Here is a 27,819-nt window from a genome sequence, read left to right on the forward strand (position 1 = left end):
ATAGACTTACACACACAAACACAGTCTTACACACACATACACTTACATACACACTGTCTTACACACACATACACTTACATACACACTGTCTTACACACACATACACTTACATACACACTGTCTTATAAACACATAGACTTACACATAGACACATTGGGGTCATTTATCAACACTGGGCAAATTTGCCCATGGGCAGTTACCCATGGCAACCAATCAAATTGCTGCATTCATTGTTCTACTTACAGTTGGCTTTAAAAAGCTAATCACCGATTGGTTGCTATAGGTAACTACCGATGGGCAAATTTGCCCTGTGTTAATAAATGAGTACTGTCTTACACACACATAGACTTACACACACACACTGTCTTATACAAACATAGACTTACACACACACACACACACTGTCTTATAAACACATAGCCTTACACACATATAGACTTACACATAGTCTTATACTCACATAGACTTACACACACACAGTCTTACACACACATAGACTTACACATAGACGAACACACAGACTTACACACACACACACTGTCTTATACACACATAGACTTACACACAGACACACACAACCATCTTATACATGCACAAACTTATACACAGACTTTAACAGGAAAAAACACACACATAGAGACAGACACATGCACCCTGTTATTCCCTACTGTTAACGTTACCCAGACATACAAAAACACATATTTCTGCACACCCACAGAGACATACATGTACAAGTGCAAGACTGAATGCATTGCTAGTCCTATCATTATTCTTCATTACACAATGAGGGTTACACTGTGTCCATCAGCTGGATTCTTGCCATGGGACTGCCTACATGGTTAGGAAACCAGGCTCTCCCCAAAATCTGGCCAATTTGCAAGTACTACTTGGCTACTATATCTGATGTGGTTCTTTGTCATGCAGGAATGTTATTGGAGGATTTGATGTGTTAACTGATCGTGTAACACGATTCTTGCCCTGTGTACCCCATGTACAGTAGAATGTGCTGTGAAGACTCCTATGGAAAGGTCACTAGCAGATACTACACCCATTATAACAATGGCCAATTGCATGTAGCTAATGTTGCCATGGTTTCTGAATTGTATACTGACTTTTTTCCTTCTTCCGGTCTGGCACTATAGAGCAAGGGCTACTTCAATACACATATTAACCCAACTGTCTCTGTGTCGCAAACTCCATTTAGGAAGAGCCTAAACCGAATTACCCGAAAATAATTATCACCTGCTCAGTGTGTGTAAATGTTCGAGCAAGCAATGTTTATAGCTAATCTTCCCAGTTTTATGGCGGAGATTTTTTTTGGAGGACGGGGGAGGTAACAAAAGACGTTTTCTAAACGGATTCTTTCATAGTGCCCCAAGACCAATGCATTGGCAATTTCATGAATAATCACCTTGCAGGATATATATATATATATATATATATATATATATATATATATATATATATATAATATATTGCCAATGTCATACATCTCACTGATAAATACAGTGCTAACTCCATGTATCATGCCTACAGAACACATGGAGGGAGCTGAACATTACCAAAGCAAGTCAGGGTGCAAGTTTCAGGTCTGACTGATGGCAGCCTATTACCAGCACAATAACTGGCCAACCCTGTGTGGATGCTTAAGAGTTGACTCACACAGTTGTAATGGGACAAATGCAGGTAAAAGCTCTGCTGATGGCAGCAATTACATGGGTGGGGGGTTGTTAATTGCTTCTGTAATTGTCATAGTTTTTGATGACAAATCAGAGACAGTTACAGAGGGCACACCCTTATCCACCCAGAGCAGGTCCCAGAAGTACAGAAAGCAGTGATGTAACTAGATGTTTCTAGGCCCAAAGCAAATTATTGAAATTGCTTGTGATTTAGGGCCTTTGTGGGGCCCTCTATGATCCTGCAACTGCAGGGTCTGCTTCCTCTGTAGTTATGCCTCTGATGGAAAGGACATCAGTTGCCCATCTGCCTCTTTCCATTTCAGGAGCAAAAAATAAGACAATTAGTTGGATTGGAGCAGGCAGGCCCAGTGCAGTGGCAGCAGAGGGTATCATGTAAAAAGCTGCACTCTAGGCACATGCCTATGGTACCTCCCCATAGTTTTGTCCTTGCTTCCCCCCCTAGAGCATGCACATTACAGTCCAGGGTCGGACTGGGCTGGCGGGACACCGGGAGAGAAAACCAGACCTGCTCCCTGCTTCAAACAGATTCCACAGCCACCGACCTCCCTCCCGGCCCAAGTCACTGCTATAAAGAAAAAAAGTACACTTGGGGCGTTGGAGGCGAATTGCGGCTGGGGCTCAGAATGGGGCTTTGCAAATGGGGTGGGGGCCCATGAAGCAGCAGCCCTGGTGGGCCTTATGGCCCCCAGTCCGACATTGTTACAGTCAGAGTACATACGCCATTCAGGTAGGAGAGGGCTACCCATATGCCGTTAATCTCTGCTGCTGGATTTAGATGCAAGTGTCCAGTGGTGGGCTGGGGTTAAAAAAGTGGGCTTTTTTCTATATAGACAGGGCAACCATCAGAAACTTTGGGGCCCAGAACAAGTTATTCGTCTAGACTCCCCTCATGAACACAAGCACATAATACCAATATGTTTGGCCATGCTCCTGGTTTCAGCTATCGACTATCAGGAAAGTAGGTTTTGCTAGGACAAAAGATTGAAATTTATGGATATGGGGGGTTCAACAGTCCCCCTCCCTTCCCCTGATGGTGACCCAGTATATAGGTGACAGAGTTTGCCCCCTGAAGCTGTTGTCCTAGTCATATGCCTAGTCATAGCTGCAGTTTCAACTAGTGGTCCTCACATGCATGCACAGTAGTTTCATATAGAAAAAAAATCTGTGCTTTTCTTCAGCGCCCTCCAGCCCATACTGGACACTTGCCCCCAAGGCTGGAACTAGGAGTAGGCAAAAGAGGTGTGGGCCTTGGGTGCAAGAGGAATGGGTGCAATTGGACAAAAGGGAATGGTGAGGGAGGAAGAGAACCATGTGGACCAAGGGGGGATAGATGGAGAAGGTCTGCATAGGGGAGAGCGCTGAAATGGTGGGGGGAAGCAGGTGATCATGCAGGGTGCCAGTCAAATTAGTATTGCCTTAGGTGCCAATAGTGCTGGCCTGGCACTGCCCACAGTTAAATTAGATTTTATATAAATTTATAACAAAATGTATCACTGTGATTCATCCCATATGAATATTTATTGTTGCACAAATCATATAACATGGTTTCCTTTTGCTCAGACACTTTATTGTTTATTGTACAACTCCAAAGGGCAAGTAAATTCTTCCGTTCCTTTCCAAATCCTTTCAGGATCACGAAACTGAAATATCCTCACACATTAATCCAGAATAAACCCCAAATGCCCTTGTTCTAATGCAGCTTATAAAGTCATGTCGGATAACTCATTTAATATTAAATAATAAAACTAGATATAGTTCTGCCTCTACTCATTTATGAATATATATTAATATCTTTATTACAAACACCCTAACCTGTGCTCATAATGGGGAACAATGAAAGCAGACTGTTAATTGATTGGAGAGCATTTTGTGCTGCTGTATATTATGTGTAGCAGATATTGGTCATTTAAAGGCACAGTACTTTTATTTTCCCCCAAAAACCCACTGTATTACAGAGAGACTGACCTGGATTCTCCCTGAAGCCATGGCATTAAACCTTTAAAAAAGAAATATGTATATTTAAAAATATATAAGGCACTATAATTCATGGTTAGTGGAACCCTGGCTCACAAAAAAATTTGCAAACATAACCAAATAAAGACAAAAGGTTTCACATTTGCTTGGCAATAACCTTATCCAGACATAGTTAAAAAGAAGTGGTTACCATGGCCATTTACCTAGTACAAATATCATGTGTGTGACTTTAATTTTCATTTCAGAGAGCTATTCACTTTGGACTAAATCTCCAGCACCTCCTAGGGGTTGATTTTGGTTAGCCCATGGACACGAGGGAGTTTTCCAAGATTGCCACCAGTTGCCGTATTCTAGGTGAAAAGGCCAAGGCGGGACACTTTGGCCGACAGGAAGGAGTGAATGATGAAGACAATGGTTTTTGGACAGGAGTGCAGATCGAGTTGCTAGAAAAAAAGTAGAAGTCTCGGTTAGTAAATTTACCACCGTACTTATTGAGGCACTCTCATACATTAAGCCACCTTTCATATTGGGCTGGCAGTTGATATTTTATTGTGAACTGCAGGGTAAGATCTAGCCCTGCCCACTTCAAAGCTGGCTAATAGACGAGTGCAGTCCTTAAGCCGATGTTACCTACTGGGCCCTTAATGGGAATTTGGTGAATTTTTGGCTTACAACATTCAGACTTACACGTTAATCTGTCACAGGTCTACGGCCACTCCCTTTGTAGGATCCCATTGCCCCACTGCAGCTCTCCCTCCAAGCATTGGCGGGCAGCAACTGTTACTGGCAGGCAACCCAGCCAGGCAGTTAAAGGGCATCTAGGGGCATCACTGTTAATGGGCATATACTATATTACAGGAAAATTGCATCCCGGGTCAATAGTGCCCACGCTCCAGTTGGTGGAAACAATACTATTATGGCCAAAAAATGTTCGTAATAAGCACCCAGCCATGTTTGGGGACGCCCATAATGTCATCCGGCTCAGTCATGATATAACATCACACATGCACATAATAAGTCCCAGCACTCTAGTCATTCTATTAGCCTTTACCTCTAGTGTGGGAAACAATTTTACTATGATAGGGGTCCTTTAAGCTAAACTACATGGAAATTATCTGTCTGTGGCAACTGACAGGATGAGCTGCATGCAGGGGTTGGGGCAGGGTACCCCAGCACCCTGCAGGTAATTAATCTATAACAGTGTCAGTTTAAGTTGTGAAAGCCAAACTAGGTCCCGCAATTAATAAGGCTAGTCCTCAAATGAATGTGGACGGGTGACAGTTGGTGGTAGAGTCACATTTCCATATTTAGGACCATTTTGACCATTTAGTACTTACAAGTTCTGCCTCTGGGTTGCCGAATTCCAGATACAGCATTCTGACACCATCATCAGAAGACATACGGAGCTTCTCAAATGGCTGGTGGAAGTGTATCACCTTGTTAAGGCCGGGTTCCTCGGTAAAGAGGGTGATACCTTGATCAATGTGTATAGAGAGGGCACACTCATTCCCACCCCATGTACATGCTGCGTGGAGGAAACAGAAATGTGTTTAGACAGGAAATAACTTCTCCTTCATATAATAAATAAATACAGTAGTTAAATATTATATAGATGAATAGCTCTATGTAACAAAAAGTGCATACCATACCAAACTACCAGAGATACATCCTGCTCCACCCTTAGGTGTTTCATCAGAGGAGCTCATCTCCTCAAATGTAAATATTTGTAACCACTAAATGTTTTGTGTGCACTACTGATAAATTGTTGTTTAGTGAACCTATGTTGTAAGAACACACGCATGCGTTCCGTTCGGCGCGTGCGCGGTAATGCGCGCCGGCGCGTGACGCGGGCGACGGTTGCGGACGCGACGGCGACGGTCGCGGGCGCAGGGACGTAGGCGGAAACGCCTGTGACGGACGCGCTGACGTCAGTTCCGCGACGTCAGCGTGAGGACGCTAGTTTGGCGCCAAAAGATATGCATTTAAACCAGATCCAGACTGACATGCATTGCCTGGTTATTAGGTTTATTACTGAAACCCTAGCATCTCTTACTTCTTGAATTGCCTGTTGTGACCCTGCCTGAACCTGGACTACGATTTCTGCTGCCTGCCTCGACTCTTCTGCCTGTCTTATCGTTACGAACCTCGCTGCCTGCCCTGACCTCGGACTTCTTGACTACGGCCTTGTCTCATCCTCTGTACCACGTTTGATAGTCTCATTGGCTACTCTCCACAACCCTGCTCCCTGTTCGACTCCAGGTGGGTAGTGGTTGTGTGAGGCGCTTGTGAGTTCAAGATCTTCAGCTCCAGCTCCTTCTCCGCCTGGATCATACCGGTAAGCCTGACAGTATAACCAGGCCGAAAAATGGATCCAGCTGAAGGGGCCTCTCCGTTTGCTGTCCTAACCCAGCAGCTGTCCTCTCTGACGCAAGCGGTCCGGGAGCTGCAAAGCGGATATGCTCAGCTACAGGAGCATATCAGATCTCATCCGCCAGCGGCTCTCCCTTCCACTTCTGCTGCCACTCCTCCTGCGCCAACAGAGGTTCAAGTTATCACGTCGGAGATCTCTGAACCCAAGGTGGCTTTTCCAGAGAAGTTTGCCGGAGACCGGAAGCTATTTCGGAATTTCAGGAGTAACTGCAAGCTGCTGTTCTCCTTAAAGCCTCACACTTATCCTACTGAGCAAACCCGGGTTGGGGTTATTATCTCTTTTCTCATGGGAGAACCACAGACCTGGGCCTTTCGTCTCATGGACCGCCACAGTCCAGTCTTGGCTTCGGTGGATTCCTTTTTTGACGCGATGGCGGTCATTTTCGATGATCCCCACAGAGTCGCTACTGCTGAGGCTGCCTTACGTGCCCTGAAGCAAGGGGTCCGTCCTGCTGAGGATTATACGTTGGAGTTCCGGCAGTGGGCAGATCACACAGAATGGAACCCTGCCGCACTAAAAAACCAATACCGCTTCGGACTTTCTTCTGAGTTGAAGAACGAATTGGCCCGTACTGGCATTCCGGACAGTTTGGAAGACCTTATCCTTCTCGCTATCCAACTTGATCAGAGACTCCGAGAGCGTAGAGAGGAAGAAAAGGCGGAAAAAGCGGGTCTTTCATCTCAGACCTGGATGTTACCATCTGCTCCTCCTCCGGTTCGGATGCCGTCCACCTTTTCTCCAGCCATGCCTCCGCCTGTCTTCAGTACAGCCCCAGAGCCTATGCAGATCGGTGCTATTAAGTCTGCTTTATCTCCGGAGGAACGCATCAGACGCCGCAGACTGAATCTCTGTCTTTACTGTGGTCAAGCAGGCCATCTGCTTCGGGGTTGCCCAGTCCGCCCAGCGGGTAAGAAGTTGCTTGAAAAAGACTTTACCTCCTGCCATGTTCCTGTGCCTCTCCTGACAGTCTCTTTGTCTATACAGTGGGGAGACCAACGGGTAGAACTCCAAGCAATCCTTGACTCTGGGGCCAGCGGATGCTTTCAGGACAATAGAGTAGCACTACGGTTCCAGATTCCGCTCCAAGCCAAGAAGAATCCTGTAGCTCTCCGGGTGGCTGTCGGGTCTCTGATTACCTCAGGCCCTGTGGTGCAAGAGACCGTCCTTCTTTTTGTTTTGTTGAATAAAGGGCACGCTGAAATGATGAACTTTGATGTGGTGTCTTCTCCTTTGTTCCCCGTTATTCTGGGATTACCTTGGTTACAGAAGCACAACCCATCCATCAATTGGGCTACCGGTGAAGTAAAATTTCTTTCTAATTTCTGCTCTTCTCGTTGTATTTCTTCTTCAAAAAAGGTCTGTTTTTTATCCCCTACTTCGGAAATTCATGAACTTCTTCCTCAAGCTTATTGGGAGTTTTTGGACGTTTTCAATAAGAAAGGGGCTGACAAGTTACCCCCTCATCGCATTTATGATTGCCCTATTAATCTTCTTCCTGGGGCCCAGATTCCGTTTGGTCGAGTTTACCCTTTATCCGAGTCAGAACTTGTGGAACTTCGTTCTTATTTAGATGAAAATTTGGCTAAAGGGTTTATTAGACAATCTTCTTCTCCAGCAGGAGCTGGGATTTTCTTTGTCGAGAAGAAAGACCATTCATTAAGGCCGTGTATAGACTACCGGGATTTGAACAAGATCACAGTCAAGAATCGTTACCCACTTCCTCTCATTCCTGAATTATTTCAACGATTGGCGGAGGCTAAGATCTTTTCTAAATTGGATCTCCGGGGCGCTTACAATTTGGTCCGAATAAGAGAAGGCGATGAGTGGAAGACAGCCTTTCGTACTCGTTACGGGCATTTTGAATACCTGGTCATGCCCTTTGCCCTCTGCAACGCTCCTGCAACTTTTCAACATTTTGTTAATGACGTCTTCAGGGACTTCCTCGATATATTTGTCATCATTTATTTAGATGATATTCTTGTTTTTTCTAATTCTTTGGAAGAACACAGAGTTCATGTGAAGAAGGTTCTGGCCCGTCTACGCACTCATCAGTTATATGCCAAAGTTGAGAAATGTGTGTTCGAACAATCATCTGTAGATTTTTTGGGGTTCTGTATTTCTCCTCAGGGCATTCAGATGGACTCGAAGAAGATTTCTGCAATTCTTAATTGGCCGATTCCATCTTCTAAGAAGGCCGTTCAACGTTTTATTGGCTTTGCAAATTTCTATAGAAAATTTATAAAAAAAATTTCTCAAGTCATTCTTCCAATCACTGAACTGACGCGCAATAATCAAAAGTTTGTTTGGTCTACTCAGGCTCAGGAGGCTTTTGAGAAATTGAAAACACTCTTCACTTCAGGTCCAATTCTTCACCATCCTGACGTTTCCCTTCCTTTCATTTTGGAGGTAGATGCTTCGGAACTTGCGGTGGGTGCTGTGTTGTCTCAGAGAACTGGGTTTCAAGAGGATCTTCATCCTGTTGCCTTCTTTTCTCGTAAGTTGGCCAAGAGTGAGTGTAATTACGATGTGGCTGACCGTGAATTACTCGCTATCAAGCTGGCACTTGAAGAATGGAGGTACCTTCTCGAAGGGTCTAAACATCCGATTCTCATTTTTACTGATCACAGGAATCTGGAATATTTACGTTCAGCTAAACGACTTAGACCCAGACAAGCAAGATGGGCGTTATTTTTTATGAGATTCAATTTTCATCTTACTTACCAACCCGGATCAAAAAATGTCAAAGCAGATGCTTTATCTCGAATGTTTTCTTCTGAAAACGAGGTTTCCTTGGCCCCTGAGACAATTCTAAATTCTAATAACTTTCTTCTGCTTCAACTAACCCTGGTGGATAGAATTAAGGACGCTTCTTTAAACATTTCTGAACCATCGTTACTGCCTAAGGAAGGTCTTCTTTTCCATCAAGGCAAAATTTTTGTCCCAGAATCAATGCGTCTGGAGGTTCTTAAAAATAGTCATGATTCTAAATTGGCAGGTCATCCAGGTATAAAGAAAACTATTGTCTTGGCTAAGAGAGTATTCTGGTGGCCTGGGATGGCTAAGGACTGTTTTAAATTTGTTGCTTCATGTGAAATATGTTCCAGATCTAAGGACTCTCACTCTAGGCCTATTGGTCTTCTTCAACCTCTGCCAGTGCCTTCCTGTCCATGGGGATCAGTTTCTATGGACTTCATTTCCGATTTACCATTGTCCTCTGATTGTTCCACCATTGTTGTTTTTGTTGATCGGTTAACCAAGATGGCACATTTTAAATCTCTACCAAAACTTCCCTCCGCCTCCGAGACTGCCGATACCTTCATTAAAGAAGTAGTAAGACTCCATGGCCTTCCAGATGAAGTAGTGTCGGATCGGGGACCACAATTTACATCACAGTTCTGGAAATCATTATGCAAAGCACTCAAGATTTCGGTGTCTCTTTCTTCTGCGTTCCATCCTCAGTCCAATGGCCAGACCGAGCGAACGAATCAAACTCTCGAGCAATACCTGAGATGTTATTCTTCTTACCTCCAAGACGATTGGGTCAATCTTCTTCCTTTGGCGGAGTTTGCTTATAATAATTCCCATCACTCATCAATTAATCAGTCCCCTTTTTTCGCAAATTATGGTCTTCACCCAGTAACTTTTCCCTCTGCCATTGTTTTTGATATTTTAGTTCCTGCTGTCAAGGACAGATTAACTTTTCTATCGAATAATTTCCAAAGGCTCCAAGAAAATATGAGGAAGGCGCAACAAAATTTCAAGACTTACGCTGATCGGAGGCGGAGAGGCGACCCAGAGTTCAAGGTGGGTGACCGTGTGTGGTCAATCCTGTGGCCTTCCAGCTTAAACTTCCAGCGTCCTGGAAAATACATCCTGTATTTCATGCTGCTCTTTTAAAACCGGTCTCGATGTTCCGATTTCCTGGGCGTTCAGCTCCCCCACCTCTTCCTGTGATCGTTGACGGTCAAGAGGAATTCGAGGTGGAAGAGATCCTGGATTCCAGATTAAGAGGCAAACGGCTCCAGTACCTGGTGAGGTGGAAGGGTTATGGTCCGGAAGAAAATTCTTGGGAACCGGCATCCAACATCCACGCTCCTGAGTTGTTGGACAGATTTCATGGAACATATCCTGGTAAGCCTGCTGGTTGTCGCGTCCTGAGGCCGCTCCTTGATGGGGGGCAATGTAAGAACACACGCATGCGTTCCGTTCGGCGCAGGCGCGGGCGCGGTAATGCGCGCCGGCGTGTGACGCGGACGCCGGCAACGGTCGCGGAGGCGACGGTCGCGGGCGCAGGAACGTAGGCGGAAACGCCTGTGACGGACGCGCTGACGTCAGTTCCGCGACGTCAGCGTGAGGACGCTAGTTTGGCGCCAAAAGATATGCATTTAAACCAGATCCAGACTGACATGCATTGCCTGGTTATTAGGTTTATTACTGAAACCCTAGCATCTCTTACTTCTTGAATTGCCTGTTGTGACCCTGCCTGAACCTGGACTACGATTTCTGCTGCCTGCCTCGACTCTTCTGCCTGTCTTATCGTTACGAACCTCGCTGCCTGCCCTGACCTCGGACTTCTTGACTACGGCCTTGTCTCATCCTCTGTACCGCGTTTGATAGTCTCATTGGCTACTCTCCACAACCCTGCTCCCTGTTCCACTCCAGGTGGGTAGTGGTTGTGTGAGGCGCTTGTGAGTTCAAGATCTTCAGCTCCAGCTCCTTCTCCGCCTGGATCATACCGGTAAGCCTGACATATGTTGCAGGGATGCATAAACATCAGTCTTCAGCATGTATCTTCATTAACTGTTTATTAGACATTCAGCAAGTGGATTTAATATGAGCCTAATATTTCAGCCTTACATTTTCCAGTGGGTCAATAACCCTTAGCCACCAATCAGACAATTGCTTTCGTACAGTTAAGCTGGCCATAGACGCAAAGATCCGATCGTATGAATCAACGTACAATCGTACTTTCCCATCTCCCGACCTGCCGCTAACCATTCAGATCGAAGTCTTACCATTCCGATCAAATAAAGTAGCCGGACTCTCCACACATGGTCCGAAAATCGCACGAATCCACGATTCGTACGATAGGATCGTTGCGTCTATGGCCAGCTTTAACCAGTAAATGCAAACAAGGAGATTGGTCAATATGGGCAAGTATACCTGGTGCAACTGCTATTGCATCTACCCACGTCTTTGTACATTCCTTACCAGTCCCTTTACTCTCACCTGTGGACACCTCCTTTATGAGTTCAGCCGCACTATGACAGCCGTCCACCAGCGCCCGAGTCCAGGTTGCCAGCTCCCTCTGCGTCTCCACGCTGAACAGGTGTGTCTCCACCCCTTTCTGGGTACCAGAACGCAAAGCAAATGCCAGCTCAGTGTCATAGAGAGGGGAGCTTTTTGAGGGCCCAGAGTGTACCAGTCTGAAGGAGAGAGGGGGGGGTGTCATGTATAAATGTTTATATAATAAATAACACAAAGAGTTCTAGTCAAAGCTATCCCATGGCGAAAAGTACAAATAACTGATTTTTAAAGGGATTCTGTCATGATTTTTATGATGTAGTTTTTATTTCTAAATTACACTGTTTACACTGCAAATAATTCACTCTTCAATAAAAAAATGTAATTCCTGGACCAGCAATTGTATTTATTTTAGTTGTAATAATGGTATGTAGGCAGCCATCTCAGGTCAATTTGCCTGGTCATGTGCTTTCAGAAAGAACCAGCACTTTAGGATGCAGCTGCTTTCTGGCAGGCTGTTGTTTCTCATGCCCAATGTAACTGAATGTGTTGCAGTGGGACCAGTCCCAAAGTTCTGCAGCTGCTGTGGGGCAGCACAGTTGCTCAGTGGTTTTCACAAAGCTGAAAAGATTACTATTAGAATCTACTATTGCTGTTCTTGGATTGTACCACTAGATGACAGTATAAGTCCTCGAAAGCAAAATCTGTATTTCTGATGAGCAAAGGAATTTGCAGCCTTTCCTTGACCAGCCCAAGAATGACGCAGTCGCTCGAAGGTGCAGTTCTTATTCAGTGACTCAGATCACTTATTCTAACCGGTCTCTTATTTGTTTTGCTGCAATAACTGACTAGTTAAACTAACTGGGGACAGGTGTAATCCAGCAGAAAGTTGTATTGACATTGGGTGGATTGATAGACTAGCTCAAGGCATATATAGTTTTTTTTATATATTATTTACCTGTATTTAAGATACTAGTATACAATGTGAGCAAACAAACCCCTAATGCCACATAAAAACTGGGGACTGTTCCTGCTGAATTTCGCTTAATACAGGGGAACAGAGACATAAATGTATTCTTTCACTACCGAATAATTGATTAAAGTCTTAAAGGGGTTGTTCACCTTTGAAATAACTTTTAGTATGATATAGAGAGTGATATTCTGACACAATTTCCAATTGGTTTTCATTTTTTATTAAGGTTTTTGAGTTGTTTAGCTTTTTATTCAGCAGCAGCTCTTCAATTTGCAATTTCAGCAATCTGGTTGCTAGGGTCCAAATTACCCTAGCAACCATACATTGATTGGAATAAGAGACGGGAATATGAATAGGAGAGGGCCTGAATAGAAAGAGGAGTACTAAAAAGTAACAATAACAATACATGTGTAGCCTTACAGAGCATTTGTTTTTTTAGAAGGGGTCAGTGACGCCCATTTGAAAGCTGCAAAGAGTCAGAAGAAAGAGGCAAATAGTTATAAAACTATAACAAATAAATAAAGAAGACCAATTGAAAAGTTGCTTGGAATTTGCCATTTTATAATATACTAAAAGTTACCTAAAAGTGTCCATATTATTGAGACTTACATTGATTCCCCTTGTGGTGTGGCCATGCCAGCTGTGTGTAGTACATGAACACAATACCAAAAGTCCACTCTTAGGCATACTTAACCCTTGTATCCCTGACTAACTCTTACCTAGTGGCAATGAGTGGGTGGCAGAATGCAGGTTTGCTAAACCCCTCTCTGGAGTGCGGGAGGCTGTTGTACAGCAAGAGATCCTTCTCTGTGAGAATGGCCAGCAGATTTCGCTTTCCATCCTGGGTGAGCTGAGGGTTAATAGAGTATAGCGTTACAATGTTAGCAATATGTGTCCATTCACAGGACTCAGGCTGTCCCTTTAAGCAGATGTCAGCTGTATAATAGATGGCACACACTCTGCCCACCCCTGGCATAGCCTCATACCTGCTCAGTAAGCCAGCCCATCTGTCTGATGTCTTTGCCTAATAGCTGCTTCACATCCTCACGCACGCGGGGTGTCAGAGCACTGGCATTGGTGTGGATGGCATTAAACCAGGACTGGGCTGTACCTTCATCCTTTGCCCGAAAGAACAGAACGTCCCTTCCGTCTGCTGAGCAAATCTCAAGGTACCTACAGAGAAAGCCACATAGCATCAAATGATGCCCCCTGTCAAACACACCTAGTACTTACTGCCTTTGCCTTATATTGTAACCTATCTCTGATATTTCCTTTTGTCACACTCATGCTGGGCAGGGCCGTAACTAGAGGGGGGCGGGCCCTGGTGCGTGACGCCCCCCTCCGCACACGCCGGATTTCAGTGGTGAGCGGGCTGCCGGGGGGCCCTGAAGGGGTGCAGGCCGCATACCTCCCAACATTTTGGAAGTAAAAAGAGGGATAAAAAAAAAATTCCCGCACGTAGCGCAGCAATTTTTTTGACCACACCCCTTTCTGTGCCACACCCCCTAATTACCATGTTTGTTTTACAAAATTTGTCAGGTTATGAAAGTTTGAAAATATTTCTCCTTATCTAAACTGTGTTTTTGTGTCTCAAAATTGTTACAAAGTACCTTATTTGCACCTGTTAGCTGTTCTGGGCTCTCTGCTAAAAGCCAATTAAGTGAGAAAATTTGTTTCTTTTTCTGGCTGTTCAGTGCATAGAAAAGAGGGACTTTTCAGTACAAATGAGGGACTGCGGGTTGAGCTGTCAAAAGAGGGACTGTCCCTCCGAAAAAGGGACAGTTGGGAGGTATGGGTGCGGGCCCTGGTCCGCTCGCACCACCTGCTCCCCCAGTAGTTCCGCTACTGATGCTGATTTGAACAAGATAAAGTTCAAATTGTTAGTTTTCGCAGCGTTTCAGCCACCCTGAGCCTTTCTTTAACCCCAGATATGCCAGTAAGATTACTGCAGAAGACTCAGAGGATTGCATCAACCTCATGCATGCCAGGAAGATCACTGCAGAATACAGATTCAGAGAACTCAATAAACTCCAGACATGCCAGTAACATCACTGATATCACTGCATAAAAAGGAAGAATTAGAATTGCATTAACCCCAGACAAGTGAGTAAGATCACAACAGAAACACATTCAGAGCACTACATTAACACCAGACATGCCAGTATGATTTATGCAGTGGACAGGTGCACTGCATTAACCCCAGACATGCCAGAAAGATCACTACAGAGGACAGATTCACAGCATTGCATTAACCCACACATGCCAGTTACATTTCTGCAGAAAACCATGTCAGAGCGATGCATTAACCACTGACATACCAGTAAGATCACTGCAGAAAACTGATAAAGGGAATTGCATTAACCCCAAACACGCCATTGCGGAAAATTAATTTGGAGAACTCCATAAACTCCAGATATGTCAGTAATATCACTGCACTGCATTAACCCATGGTGCCTTAAATGAATGGAGCCCTACCACAGTGACACAGTGCTGGAACGATGCTTCCTATCCTATTGTAATCCCCCTTTCTCTCCCAAATGATCTCTACTTTTTTCTCTTCATTTCTTTTCTCCCATCTTATATTTAACCATTAACATTCTGCTATTCTCTTTCATCTTTTTATCTTTCCTCTTGCTCTCCGTTTCATATTCTATGCTCTACCTTTACCTTTGAAACACTGGTGTGTCCCCTTATGCCCTACTTCCCTATTGGAATAAGGCTGAATAGCATAATCGCTTATCTCTATTTTGTTTGTCCCTCCCATGGCAAGCATAATCAGAGCACTGCTTTAGGGCAATGAAGAAGGAGATTTCTCGCCCGCAGTAAATTTGCTCTACCTGCAGGCAACAAATTCCTGAAAGTGCCTTGCCATCAGGAACCATTAGAATTGGTGCAATCCTGGGTAGTCACGTGAAAACACCTACTTACACATTTCTTGCGATTAGCCGTAGTGTCTCCTTTATTGCAAAATCCCACCCTTTTTGCAGAGTTTATAATGACAACTCCCCCCCCCCATTTCTCACCTGGGCTCCGCATCTGTTGGTAAAAATCTACGGGATACATAGCACATCCTCAGCGGAATGCTCTTTCCATCTTTATATTCCCGGGGCGGGAGAGCGGGGGAGCCTGTCTTCTGTAAAGGGGCAGAAGGTGAGCCACTTGGAGGAGAGCCCTTAAAATACGGTGATATTTCCTTCATGTACTTTACTAAAAACACAAAGAGGGGTATAATTAATTAGGCTGCCGATACCTGCTCTAAGTAGGTCAGAGAGCTGAGTAGGCTCAATAATTCTAGGGCAAAACATGTACCATGAAAAGCACTGCATTATTTTAAAGGGTACTGTCCCTCATGGTGTTTTACGGTAAAACAATTCTGTCAGCCCAGTGAAGTGTAGTCAGATCATTAAACCATTCACAGCTCAATAGGCAGAAGTGCTTCCCTGCTCAGGATTAGCTCTGGGGCTGAGGCTACAGGGAAATACATTCCAAAAAGGGTAGGGAGAAAAAGGTTAACCCCTGCACTGTCTGTGTGTGTTCTTGAAATATATCACTGCCATTAGTACACTTTGGGTCTAGGAGGGACTGAACCTTAAACATGTCACTGACATTAGTACACTTTGGGCCTAGGATGGACTGAACCTTAAACATGTCACTGTCATTAGTACACTTTGGGCCTAGGAGGGACTGAACCTTAAACATGTCACTGTCATTAGTACACTTTTGGTCTAGGATGGACTGAGCCTTAAACATGTCACTGTCATTAGTACACTTTGGGCCTAGGATGGACTGAACCTTAAACATGTCACTGTCATTAGTACACTTTGGGTCTAGGAGGGACTGAACCTTAAACATGTCACTGTCATTAGTACACTTTGGGCCTAGGATGGACTGAGCCTTAAACATGTCACTGTCATTAGTACACTTTGGGCCTAGGAGGGACTGAGCCTTAAACACATCACTGTCATTAGTACACTTTGGGCCTAGGAGGGACTGAGCCTTAAACATGTCACTGTCATTAGTACACTTTGGGTCTTATCTGGGAATTATTTGCTTTCCTGGTTCAGCTTGTAGAGCTGTGGTTCCAAACTATGGGGTTTGTTCCAATTAGATTAATCTTGATTGCCTTTGTTTATTGGTTCCAGCTTACTATGTAACTATACAGGGCTGAATGGTGTGGAGCAGTAGCATTGGGAAAAAATTCTGAAATTCTCCAGGAACAGGAATAAACCTACAGTGTGGGAATTTCCAAGAAAAACAGCAACAGCTGGAGAAACAGAATACATTTAGTGTAAAGGCAGTACTGCAATGGCTGCTTACAGATTATATTCACAATGAGAAATGAGTATTGTTAGTACAGAAGAACCATCAGAGGAACCAACAGCCTAACAGTCATGGGTTCCTGTCTTGGGGTAAGGACACACGGCAGATTTGGGGAGATAAGTTGCCCGAAGTTTCCTTGTGAGGCAACTTCGGGAGGCTTCGGAAAACGAAGTGCCGCAAGTGCCATCCCGCTGCCGATTTTTCATTATAGCCAGCGAGAAGGTTGGGGAAGGCATTTCTGGGAGACTGTCGCCCCGAAGAAGAGGCAATTTGTTGCTGGGGCAACTAATTTCCCCGAATCTGCCCATGTGTCCTTACCCTTACATTACAGTGGCTTAACTAGCATACTGGACCCCGCATCTTAACAAAAAAGAACCCTACACAGAAACAGGGTATATGTTACCTATAAAACACAAATAGCAACAACACAACAATTAGTCCTGTCTATACAACTCAGGTATCACTGCTCCTCATACCTGAACACTATGGCCTATTTAAATCAGGGGGAGAGGAATGCTCTCCAGTATTCACTGCTGCCGAGTGAAGAATCTCTCCGAGCCTTGTGCATCTAGGCCAAAGCATTAGATTCTACATGACTGATGATTTCTGGCATGCCTTCTCTCTGGGAAGCGCCAAACCTGTAAAAATTCCTATCTTATTTCTGAGCCAACAGACTAGGTTTCATGGGTAATTTGGGAAATGTGTTGCTGCATATAGGCATCTTTAATGCATGACGCAATATGTGATGCTCTGCTGCTAGGGACTATGATCTTAAAAGCAGGGGTCTCCAGATACATTACAGAACAACAACCTGAAGCATCGGGTGCTACAAGTATGGGACCTGTTATGCATAACACTCGGGACCTGGGGTATTTTGGATAGCGGATCTTTCTGTAATTTGGATCTTCATACCTTAAGTCTACTAGAAAATCATGTAAACATTAAATAAACCCAATAAGCTGGATTTGTTTCCAATACGGATCAAGTATTTGGTACTGTTTTATTATTACAGAGAAAAAAGAAACCATCCCGTAATTTGGAGCTTTCTGGATAAAGGGTTTCCGGATAACAGATCCCATACCTGTACTGAGGGGCATGAAAGTTATGCCTATGTCCTGCCCGTTTGAAGGCGATAATGATGCCAGTGCAAACTTGAACAGCTTGTGCCTAGCAGAGCTCCCAAAATCTTTGCAGTGACTTATGGCAGGTGCAGTTGTCTTGTAATTTCAGAGACTATGGGGTCTGCTGTATGCTTCAGGTATGGGACCTGTTATCCAGAATGCTCGGGACCTGTGGTTTTGCAGATAAGGGATCTTTACCTAATTTGGATCTTCATACCTTATGTCTACTAGAAAATCATGTAAACATTAAATAAACCCAATAGACTGTTTTTGCCTCCAATAAGGATTAATTATAGCTTACTCTGGATCAAGTACAAGGTACTGTTTCATTATTACAGAGAAAAAGCAAATAATAAAAAAATAAATAAAAAATCTGGATAACAGGTTTCCAGGTAATGGATTCCTTGCCTGTACAGCCTCATTTAAGAAAGATGGGGCAAAGTGCAGCACTTTGTACTCTTAGAATATGCATTATTTTTTATTTAAAGTACAAGTATGGGATCGATTTTCCAGAAACCCGTTATCCAGAAAGCTCTAAATTACAAAAAGGCTGTCTTCCATAGACTCCATTTTATCCAAATTATCCGAATTTTAAAAAATGATTTCCTTTTTTTCTGTTATAATAAAACAGTATCTTCTACTTGATCTGAACTAAAATATAGTTAATCCTTATTGGAAGCAAAACAATCCTATTGGGAGATTAGTCGTCCCGAAGAAGAGATTTGTCGCCGGGCGACTAATCTCCCCTAATCTGCATGTGTGCCCTGACCTTTAAAGTATGATTATCCAAATTACGGAAAGATCCATCATCTGGAAAACCCCAGGTCCCGAGAATTCTGGATAACAGGTACCATATGGATATATTTATGATTTATTTATGGTATCCTGAAAAAATATAGTTAATCCTTATTGGAAGCAAAACAATCCTATTGGGAGATTAGTCGTCCCGAAGAAGAGATTTGTCGCCGGGCGACTAATCTCCCCTAATCTGCATGTGTGCCCTGACCTTTAAAGTATGATTATCCAAATTACGGAAAGATCCATCATCTGGAAAACCCCAGGTCCCGAGAATTCTGGATAACAGGTACCATATGGATATATTTATGATTTATTTATGGTATCCTGAAAAAATTGAAAGGCAAGGTCACGGAAAGGCAAATGTGAGCACACCACAGAAAATTGTATATAGAGCTGAGAATGTGAAAAAGTATGTATATTTGCATTTATACAGATGAGGATATGTCTTATTTCATCTTTTGTCAGATACATTCTCCATAGATAGTAACAGCAAAATAATCTGCAATGGCAACTACAGCTGTTGCCAGACATGCCCAGTGCAATTATACCAGATGGGTAAGCAGTATGGCAGCTCCTTTTCACACACAAAATCAGATACACAGAGAAGGAATGTTGTGGGCCCATGCTTAGCTGTCTCCTCATGCTTTACTAAGTAAGGAGAAATAAACGTAAGATAAATCCTATTTATAAATAGGGTATATTTTACCACTGACTAGCTGGGTGTGAGCAGGTCTAGCAGCCGGTCAGATCCTGCCCCTCAGCTGTCAGTGGTTCCTTTAGTTCCGCCCTGCAAGGGGGATACAAGAGACCACCAGCTACAGGCTGGCAATGATCCATTACTATAAAGTCACGCTGAGAGGGTGTGTGTGTGTGTCTGGTTCCCTGGGGGTTCTGTATGGAACCTGTGTACCCCCTCTGTATGTTCATGCACCTGTGTATCTGTCATTGAGTCTACAGATCAGTATGCCATGCGTCCCATTGGTCTGAACTTTTATCACCCCAATATTTCCCTTTTTAATATCAATATAAATCAATGTATTGTAATTAGTGCCTGCCATTTTTCTGTTGCTATTTATATATCTGTTTGCAGAAACAGATCGATTTAATATTGCTGTGGTATTGTTTCCTTTGCTAAGCTTTCCTATATGGATCAGGGTCACTTAGCTCATAACAGGGTTAAAGATATAGGAAAACACAGCCATGCCCCCAGCTCAGCAGCGAGTATGTGAGTCAGTGTAACGCTATAGTTTAAGTATTGCTATTCACAGGGCCCATGGAAACAATAATACCCCTGCTCTGTATGCTTACAAAGAACATACCGTCCCAGCCCTTTGAGTCTGCATCTGGGACAGGACCCAACTGCTGTAACACGGCCAGGAGCTCATTTCACCAAAGGGATTCCCTTCTCCGCCCACACTTCCTGCTTCGTTCTATGAAGTCACAGGTCCAGTTTCACATTCCGGCCCATTTTGTGTCCCAGCTCCTTCCCTGCCTTGAGGTGATATTACTTCTCTCAGTCCAATCCCTGCCATTTCCCTCTCACCCACTTTTACTCGCTCTTCGTTCCACCAGCCCTGAATCCCTAATGATGGCTGCCTCACAGAGCAGCACAGCATTCTGGGTAACAAAATGGAGCCACTGTCACTGTGAAGTAAAATGAAGGGCTGTTAAAAAGAGGCTGAACACAAAATACATAATTTATAGGAAAAGTGGTTTGCCAGCAGCTCTGCAATTGTATTGTAACCATGAGGTAAACCACAGCTTAACCCAGCTCTGTTCCTGGATAAGAAATTAAATGAATCATTTAGGAATATTCAGTATTATATGCAGCCTGTTTACTTTAATAGCTTGGATGACTAAGAGACAGCTTCCACTAAGGCAGGTCATGCTGATGTATGTTACAAGAGGCAATAGTGTGACTTAGCACCAGGCTACTCCCAGCTGTCTAATGGTATAACTGTAGACTTATGGGCCTTCGGCAAAATTTGCCCTCCTCACAGATCTAGCCTTATAGACTTCTTAACCTTCAGTCTCCCAGGATCTCAGTATTGCAGTGCCACAGATCCCATTGGTGGGACCCTGTGCTATTGCACTCCTTGCCTCCTGGTAGTTATGGCACTGAAGCTGTCGTTTTCTGCTTAGCACCACTCTCTATACCCCCAGCTGTCTCCTTCTGTACCTGTTTAGTACTAGTCTTTCTACCCCAGCTGCCTCTTTCTATACCTGTTTAGTATCAGTCTACTTATTCCCACCAGTTATCTCTTTCTATACCTATTTAATACCAGTCTATCTACTTCCAGCTGTCTCATTTTGTACCTGTTTGGTACCGGTCTATCTACCGCCAGCTGTCTCTTACTGTACCTGCTTAGAACCAGTCTATCTATCCCCAGCTATTTCTCTCTACACCTATTTATTACCAATCTACAGTATCTACCCAGCTGTCTTTTCCTGTTCCTGTTTAGTACCAGCCTATCTTCCCTCAGCTGTCCCTTTCTTTTCTTGATTATCAGCAGTCTAAGTCCAGCAGTCTCTTTCTTCTCTGCATCAGCCTAGCCTTCCTTTCTCATGTGCTTCTCACATGTATCTCTCCTTTCACCCCTTTTCTCCTCATCTCCCCTCTCCCCGGACAGATTCCCACCTCCTGCCTCCCCCAACTACATCATTATTAATTTCCTACTCGGGAAATACTAGAACTCAGGAATACTCAACCTTCCCCCACTGCAGGTCCAGCCTATCTTCTTACTCTAAGTATGCTCTTATTGTTCTTTTGCTCTGTACCCATGATGCGTTACTCTTTTAATTTTGTTCCCTGTACAGCAGCCCAAATTGGGCAAGCACCCATTTTTATTTGTGTCTGATATATGAGGGATTTTTATGTGTTTCACCACCCAGCAAAGTGTTAACTGATGTCAATCTGTCCTACAAATTATTTTGTCCAAGTGGTCGTTTTTTTATGCATTTCAGCTCCATATCATTAAAGTGGCACTGAGCAGGAAATGATGATAACTATTGTAAATTATAATATAATCATTTGTAAAAATTATTTTACTAGGTACATCAGATGTGTTTAGCATGTGGCCCTACACCTGTTATTTAGCATGAGACCACCCAGCTATTTTATGTATGGGACCCTCCAACAACTTTTAGCTGTTAAAGGATAATGTGAGTTATAGTACAACAGCAGCTGGTCAAAGGTGAGACCCTGATTTATTATTTCCCTCTAGATGTGGCTACAGCCTTCTTGAAGGGCCCCCCAAAAACTAAAACTTGAGCCCTAACAGAGTTCTCATAATGGGTTTACATCCGTTATTAATGAATGGATCCCACTGGTTTCAGTGTGGGATTTGAAAGCTGCCACTGTAAGTACTAGATAAGCACTTTTATTATGTGAGTTCCCTGTATCGGCCCCCCTTGCACTCATGCCTCCCACGTTCCCCTCCCAGCTTCCCTGGAATGTGCACAGTCCCCTAAACAGCTGTGCGGGAACCATCAAAAGCAGAAAAAATTCCTTGTTCAACATGGGATTGTGTTCAACTGGAGCAGTATCTATACACTAACACAGCCATACATTCTAGCACCTGCACCCAATAACTAGTGATTTATCCAAATATTACTCTGTAACCGGCACAGTTATTCATATAATAAATCAGTCTCGAGTTGCTAATTATATCCACTTCATATAGAATCAACTGACAGTCCAGTCCCTCCCTATAACTCCTCCTACAGTTCCATTATAACCCTCCATATGGCTCCTCCTATTGCTCCATATAAACCTCCCTATAACTCCGCCAACTGCCCCATATAACCCTCTCTATAACTCCTCTTATTACACCTTACAACCCTCCCTATAACTCCTCATATTGCTCCATTTAACCCTCCCTATAGTTCTTGCATAACTCTATAAAATGCCTCAGAATATGTTGTTGCTGTATGAAGGATAATAATAAGATATTTTTCTCTAAGGCATATGAATCACATAGGCAAACATAGGCTCACCTTCCAGCACCACCTCCTTTCCAGTCTTCTTTAGAACCTGCACAGCATCATCATGAGTGGCCTCTGACAGGTCTACCCCATTAACAGATAGGATGGCGTCGCCCACGTATAATGATCCTGTCAAGTCAGCAGCCAGGCCCTTGAAAATCTTGGAGATGAGGATGGGCATCTTGTTCTCCCGGCCACCTTGTGAAAACAAAGATATCTATTAATGTATTGGTATGGAACTGTTTATTTAATATACACCCAAAGTAGAAGAAAATATTCATATATTTCTAGATAAAATGTACAATGTATGTGAAGGTGTGCTTTAAGGGCTCAGTCTTTCCAACGCCCAAAGTGTACTAATGGCATTGACATGTTTAAGGTTCAGTCCCTCCTAGGCCCAAAGTGTACTAATGACAGTGACATGTTTAAGGTTCAGTCCCTCCTAGACCCAAAGTGTACTAATGACAGTGACATGTTTAAGGCTCAGTCCCTCCCAGGCCCAAAGTGTACTAATGACGATTTTTGCAGAAGGCAGCCCAATGAGGTACAGGACAGCCCTGTATGGAATATATTCTACTAATGACAGTGACATGTTTAAGGTTCAGTCCCTCCTAGACCCAAAGTGTACTAATGTCAATGTCATGTTTAAGGCTCAGTCCCTCCTAGGCCCAAAGTGTACTAATGACAGTGACATGTTTAAGGTTCAGTCTCTCCTAGACCCAAAGTGTACTAATGTCAGTGACATGTTTAAGGCTCAGTCCATCCTAGGCCCAAAGTGTACTAATGACAGTGACATGTTTAAGGTTCAGTCCATCCCAGGCCCAAAGTGTACTAATGACAGTGACATGTTTAAGGTTCAGTCCATCCTAGGCCCAAAGTGTACTAATGACAGTGACATGTTTAAGGTTCAGTCCCTCCTAGGCCCAAAGTGTACTAATGTCAGTGACATGTTTAAGGTTCAGTCCATCCTAGGCCCAAAGTGTACTAATGACAGTGACATGTTTAAGGTTCAGTCCATCCTAGGCCCAAAGTGTACTAATGACAGTGACATGTTTAAGGTTCAGTCCCTCCTAGACCCAAAGTGTACTAATGGCAGTGACATGTTTAAGGTTCAGTCCCTCCCAGGCCCAAAGTGTACTAATGACAGTGACATGTTTAAGGCTCAGTCCCTCCTAGACCCAAAGTGTACTAATGACAGTGACATGTTTAAGGCTCAGTCCCTCCTAGGCCCAAAGTGTACTAATGACGATTTTTGCAGAAGGCAGCCCAATGAGGTACAGGACAGCCCTGTACTAAATGCCCATTGCTTGTTTTGCGAATGTTGCATACTGATTTTCTGAGTATTATAAGAGCTTTAATTTACAGAAGCATCTGCAAAAAAATATTATTTGTCTGCCAGTCAAGCTTTCATCTGTTACTAATTCTGTATTTCTGGAACGTAAAAAAACAGAAATTTTCAGATGACTCTGCAAACTCCAGGGAAATAACAGGCCAGTTCAGCTTTTGCCAAAGAATTTATTTTCTCTATAATACTCTGGACCAAAGAGTAAAACTGTCTTAAAGGGCCATTACACACACTTTTTGTTAATGCTGAATTGTGTTTGTACTGGAAAATATCTTGATCTTCACGTTTTATGGTATTTCACAGGCTGCAATAAAACGTAGGAAGCTTCACAAAGTTCAACTTTGCCTTATGGCAGGGGATTATTACACAATCGTTCTGCTAGGGGAAGTAATAGGGAGAGTTGTGGCCAGACAGTTTAATACAATGGCTACTTAAAATAAATAAACAAAATAAAGCAAGAGGAAAATAATGCACTGATTATGGTTCCATTAAATTAATATAATGGTGAAAAAGTGAAGAGGGACCGAGTCCCTAAATGTACTGCCATTGATATACTTTGTGACTAAACTGGTAAAATCCACATAATATGTAACTGCCATTAGATTGGTTGGGCAGGTTTGGTTGGGCAGGTTAATAAACTGCCCATGCATTGCCACCTTTTGAGGAGAAAATTATCCTTACGCTGATTTTGAACATTCCCCAGCTATTGAAAAGGACTACTTTTCCTGTACCTTTAAAACACTCTTGCCCCAGGATACTGTAAGTCCTTGATGATTTCCTATGAGCCACTGACCCTTTAGAAAGACAGCAACAGGCTTCAGCTAAATCTGACATACAAGCTGGTGCTATTTTAGGATTAGCAGTTATGTGACAAAGAAAGGCCGAGTGAGCAGCCCGTCAGAATCAGAGCACGGACCCTCCATTTTTTTTAAGAAAAACATTCAGACACTGTTTATAATGCCAGCGGAATAAAAACAGAACTAAATTAATTTAAATTTTAGCTTTAACTATTAAAGCGGAAGTGCACCTTTGAGTTAACTTTTAGTATGATATAGAGATTGGTATTCTGAGACAATTTGCAACTGGTTTTCATTTTTTTTATTTGTAGTTTTTGAATGATTTATCTTTTTATACAGCGGCTCTCCAGTTTACAATTTTAGCAATCTGCTGGCAAGGGTCCACATTACCCTAGCAACCATATATTGCATTTAGTAATAGACTGGAATATGAATAGGAGAGGGCCTGAATAGAAAGATGAGTAAGAAAAAGTACCGTAGCAATAACAGTACATTAGTAGTCTTACAGAGCATTTTTTTTTTAGATGGGGTCATGACCCCCATATGAAAGTTTGAAGAAAAGTCAGAAGAAAAAGGCAAATAATTCTAAAAAAAAAAATAATGAAGACAAATTGAAAAGTTGCTTAGGACCAGCTGTTTTATAGAATACTAAAAGTTAACTTAAAGGTGAACCGCCCCTTTAAGAAGTTCTAAAATGCAAGATTCCTACTCTAGCACATGCATATATACAGTATCATGTTCCTTAAATTCCCCATTTTACTGTGTGCTGCACGAAGAGGGTAGTTGTTGGAGGGGGCAGGGGGAAGAAGAGGGTGGATTGTCCCAGCGGTGTCAACCCCCCCAAACAAACCAACATAACAGCATGGGACATTCCACAGCCAATAAGAGAGAAGTCCTATTTTAATACCTTCAAGTATGTTGTCCTGTAGGACTCAGGAGGCCAGGCAGTGACACCTATTCCCCTGTTACTGTTGCCTTCACTGGCAATCACCTTCTAGCTGGCATTGTCCTGTTTGTCACATGGGCTGGCCAGTTTGATTCAGATCTCATGCCCTTGAGAAGTTTGGCTGCAGCCAGACAGCACTGGAAACCTGGGAGCCCCATCTAGCAGAACATAACCCATTTCCCCCAGAAGCCTCCTCTTCCGCCTGCTGTGGGGCCCATGCACTGAGATAAGGCGCCCTGTGATTGTGACTGGACACTTGTCTCACTGGGCAGGAATGTGCTGCAGTTGTCTGTGTGCGAGTGTTTAGGCGCCTATCGGATTACTAGCGCCAGAGTGTGTAAAACACTTACATCAGTGCTTGTGTTTGGCTCTGGGTGTGTGTAGCCTTTGGGCTAGTGGAGCCCAGGACAAAAGCTTTTGCATTAAGTTCATGAACTACAAGTTCCAGTATCTCCCCATAATCCTATGGCTGTTCAGAGTGTTACTGACACATGGGGCTAACTATGCCAATGTTACTATTAAAGGCCAATAGAAACACAAGGCTGCAAATGCACAAAACCCCACAGCAATATGAGTGCCAGGGGGCACTGATCTACAGGCAAAGTACTGGGGCACTGTCAGCAGCAGTTATACAGCATATAAGTCATCACTGTCTAAATAATTTGCATGCAAGCAGCATATGGAGGTGACTTTGGATGGGGAGATGGGCATAGGCCCAGACTGGCAATCTGTGGGTTCTGGCAAATGCCAGAAGGGCTGCTGTAAGTTGACATAGAAAAGTCACTAGTTATTGGGCTGGTAGGGACTGTTTGGGCCTCTTTGTACTTGGAATGCCAGGGCCTATTTTAACTCCCAGTCCAAACCTGGATGGGCACACATATAAAGCTGGGGTACCAAGGTGGACAGCAATAGTACAGTGAAAGTTGAGCATTCTGGAACGAACTGAGGCAAAGCTTTGGCACTGCCAGAGAGACCACCGGCACATTATTATGCCACAATGAGGAGAGGGCATGGTAAGAGGTCTGAATAACAATGAGAGAGGCAGTAGAGGCCCAGTAGAGAACTTAATAACATAATGAAATGGGGAAATGAGAAGTGGGCACCATAATTAAATAAGGGTGTCATATTATGAACTGGGCACTGTAATGAGACAGAAATGACACAATGAGAATTGGACACTGGGACAATTGGACTTGCCCTAGTAAGAAGTTGGTTTTACATGGTGGCACTATAAGGTAAAGAGAAAGTTGTAGCGAGAATGAAAGCTGGGAGCTGTAAAGCGATGGCACAAGGAAACCTGTACACTGCACTGGGCTACTTAGTAATGCCCAAGGGAAACTGTGTACTTTATCAGGGTATTAGTCAGGAATGCCTGTACCAGGGTAGAAATGCCCATGTGAAAGACATCACAGTTGGGCAGGGTTGTAGTTATGAATGCCCTAAAGCCAGATGGCACTGTATAGGGAGATTTATGAAGGCAGAGAGAAAGTTGGGCACTGCAGCAGAGTATTAGGTAGTTGTGCCCTGGACACTATTGTGGGCTGATCCCAGTATGGAAGCTGGGCACTATAGCAGGGTACAAGGTTCAAGTGCTGCCACTCTCAGAGGGTTGGTGTGACATTGTGGCACTATAAGGGGGTATTAAGCAGGAATGCCATAGAGAGAGCTGGCCACTACATTAGGACATGCCAGTGTGTGAATACTCAGAATGTCACCCAGTTAAAGGGCAGCTTAGTAGAGGCAATGTATGTGCAACTGGCCACTAGTCTGACCAGAGAAAGAGAGAGGGGGCACATAACATAGTTAATGCCAGTGTGAAATGTCCATCACAGCCGGGTAGTTGGTGAAATTAGGGTAAAGTGGTGGGGTCCTGGGGTACAAAATAATGTCAGTTCACTTACCCTTGATGCTGACTCCCAGCCCCCCCGCATCCTGCTTGAGAACCCGGACAGTCCGGCGCAGGTTAATCACAGACTCCGGGACGCCTCCCGTTAACTCCGCGCCGTTCACCGCCTTCTCCTCCGCTGCCCCGGGCTCAGGCTCCGGAGTGAAGCTCAGAGTCTCTTCCCCGAGCAGCAGCAACACCCGCAGCCAGCGCTCCCCGGGACCACGCAACTCCAGCAGTCCGCTCCGGTGAGCCGTGCCCGGGGAAGCCATGGCCAGAGTGCCCGGACTGGGAGTAAGTG

General features: G+C 43.9%; 1 protein-coding gene across 1 annotated transcript; it reads right to left on the minus strand.

Annotated features, from left to right (window-relative positions):
- Positions 1-3,245: 3,245 nt before the first annotated feature.
- Positions 3,246-27,819, minus strand: snta1.L (syntrophin, alpha 1 L homeolog). Its single transcript, NM_001095378.1, is given in 8 exon segments — positions 3,246-4,117; positions 5,012-5,199; positions 11,335-11,531; positions 13,042-13,172; positions 13,309-13,495; positions 15,346-15,529; positions 22,558-22,743; positions 27,535-27,819. Coding segments are annotated over 8 exon segments (1,422 nt in total). The 5' UTR covers positions 27,791-27,819; the 3' UTR covers positions 3,246-4,024.

The sequence above is a fragment of the Xenopus laevis genome, chromosome 9_10L (assembly GCF_017654675.1).
Source record: "Xenopus laevis strain J_2021 chromosome 9_10L, Xenopus_laevis_v10.1, whole genome shotgun sequence".
NCBI classification, from domain to species: Eukaryota; Metazoa; Chordata; class Amphibia; order Anura; family Pipidae; genus Xenopus; species Xenopus laevis.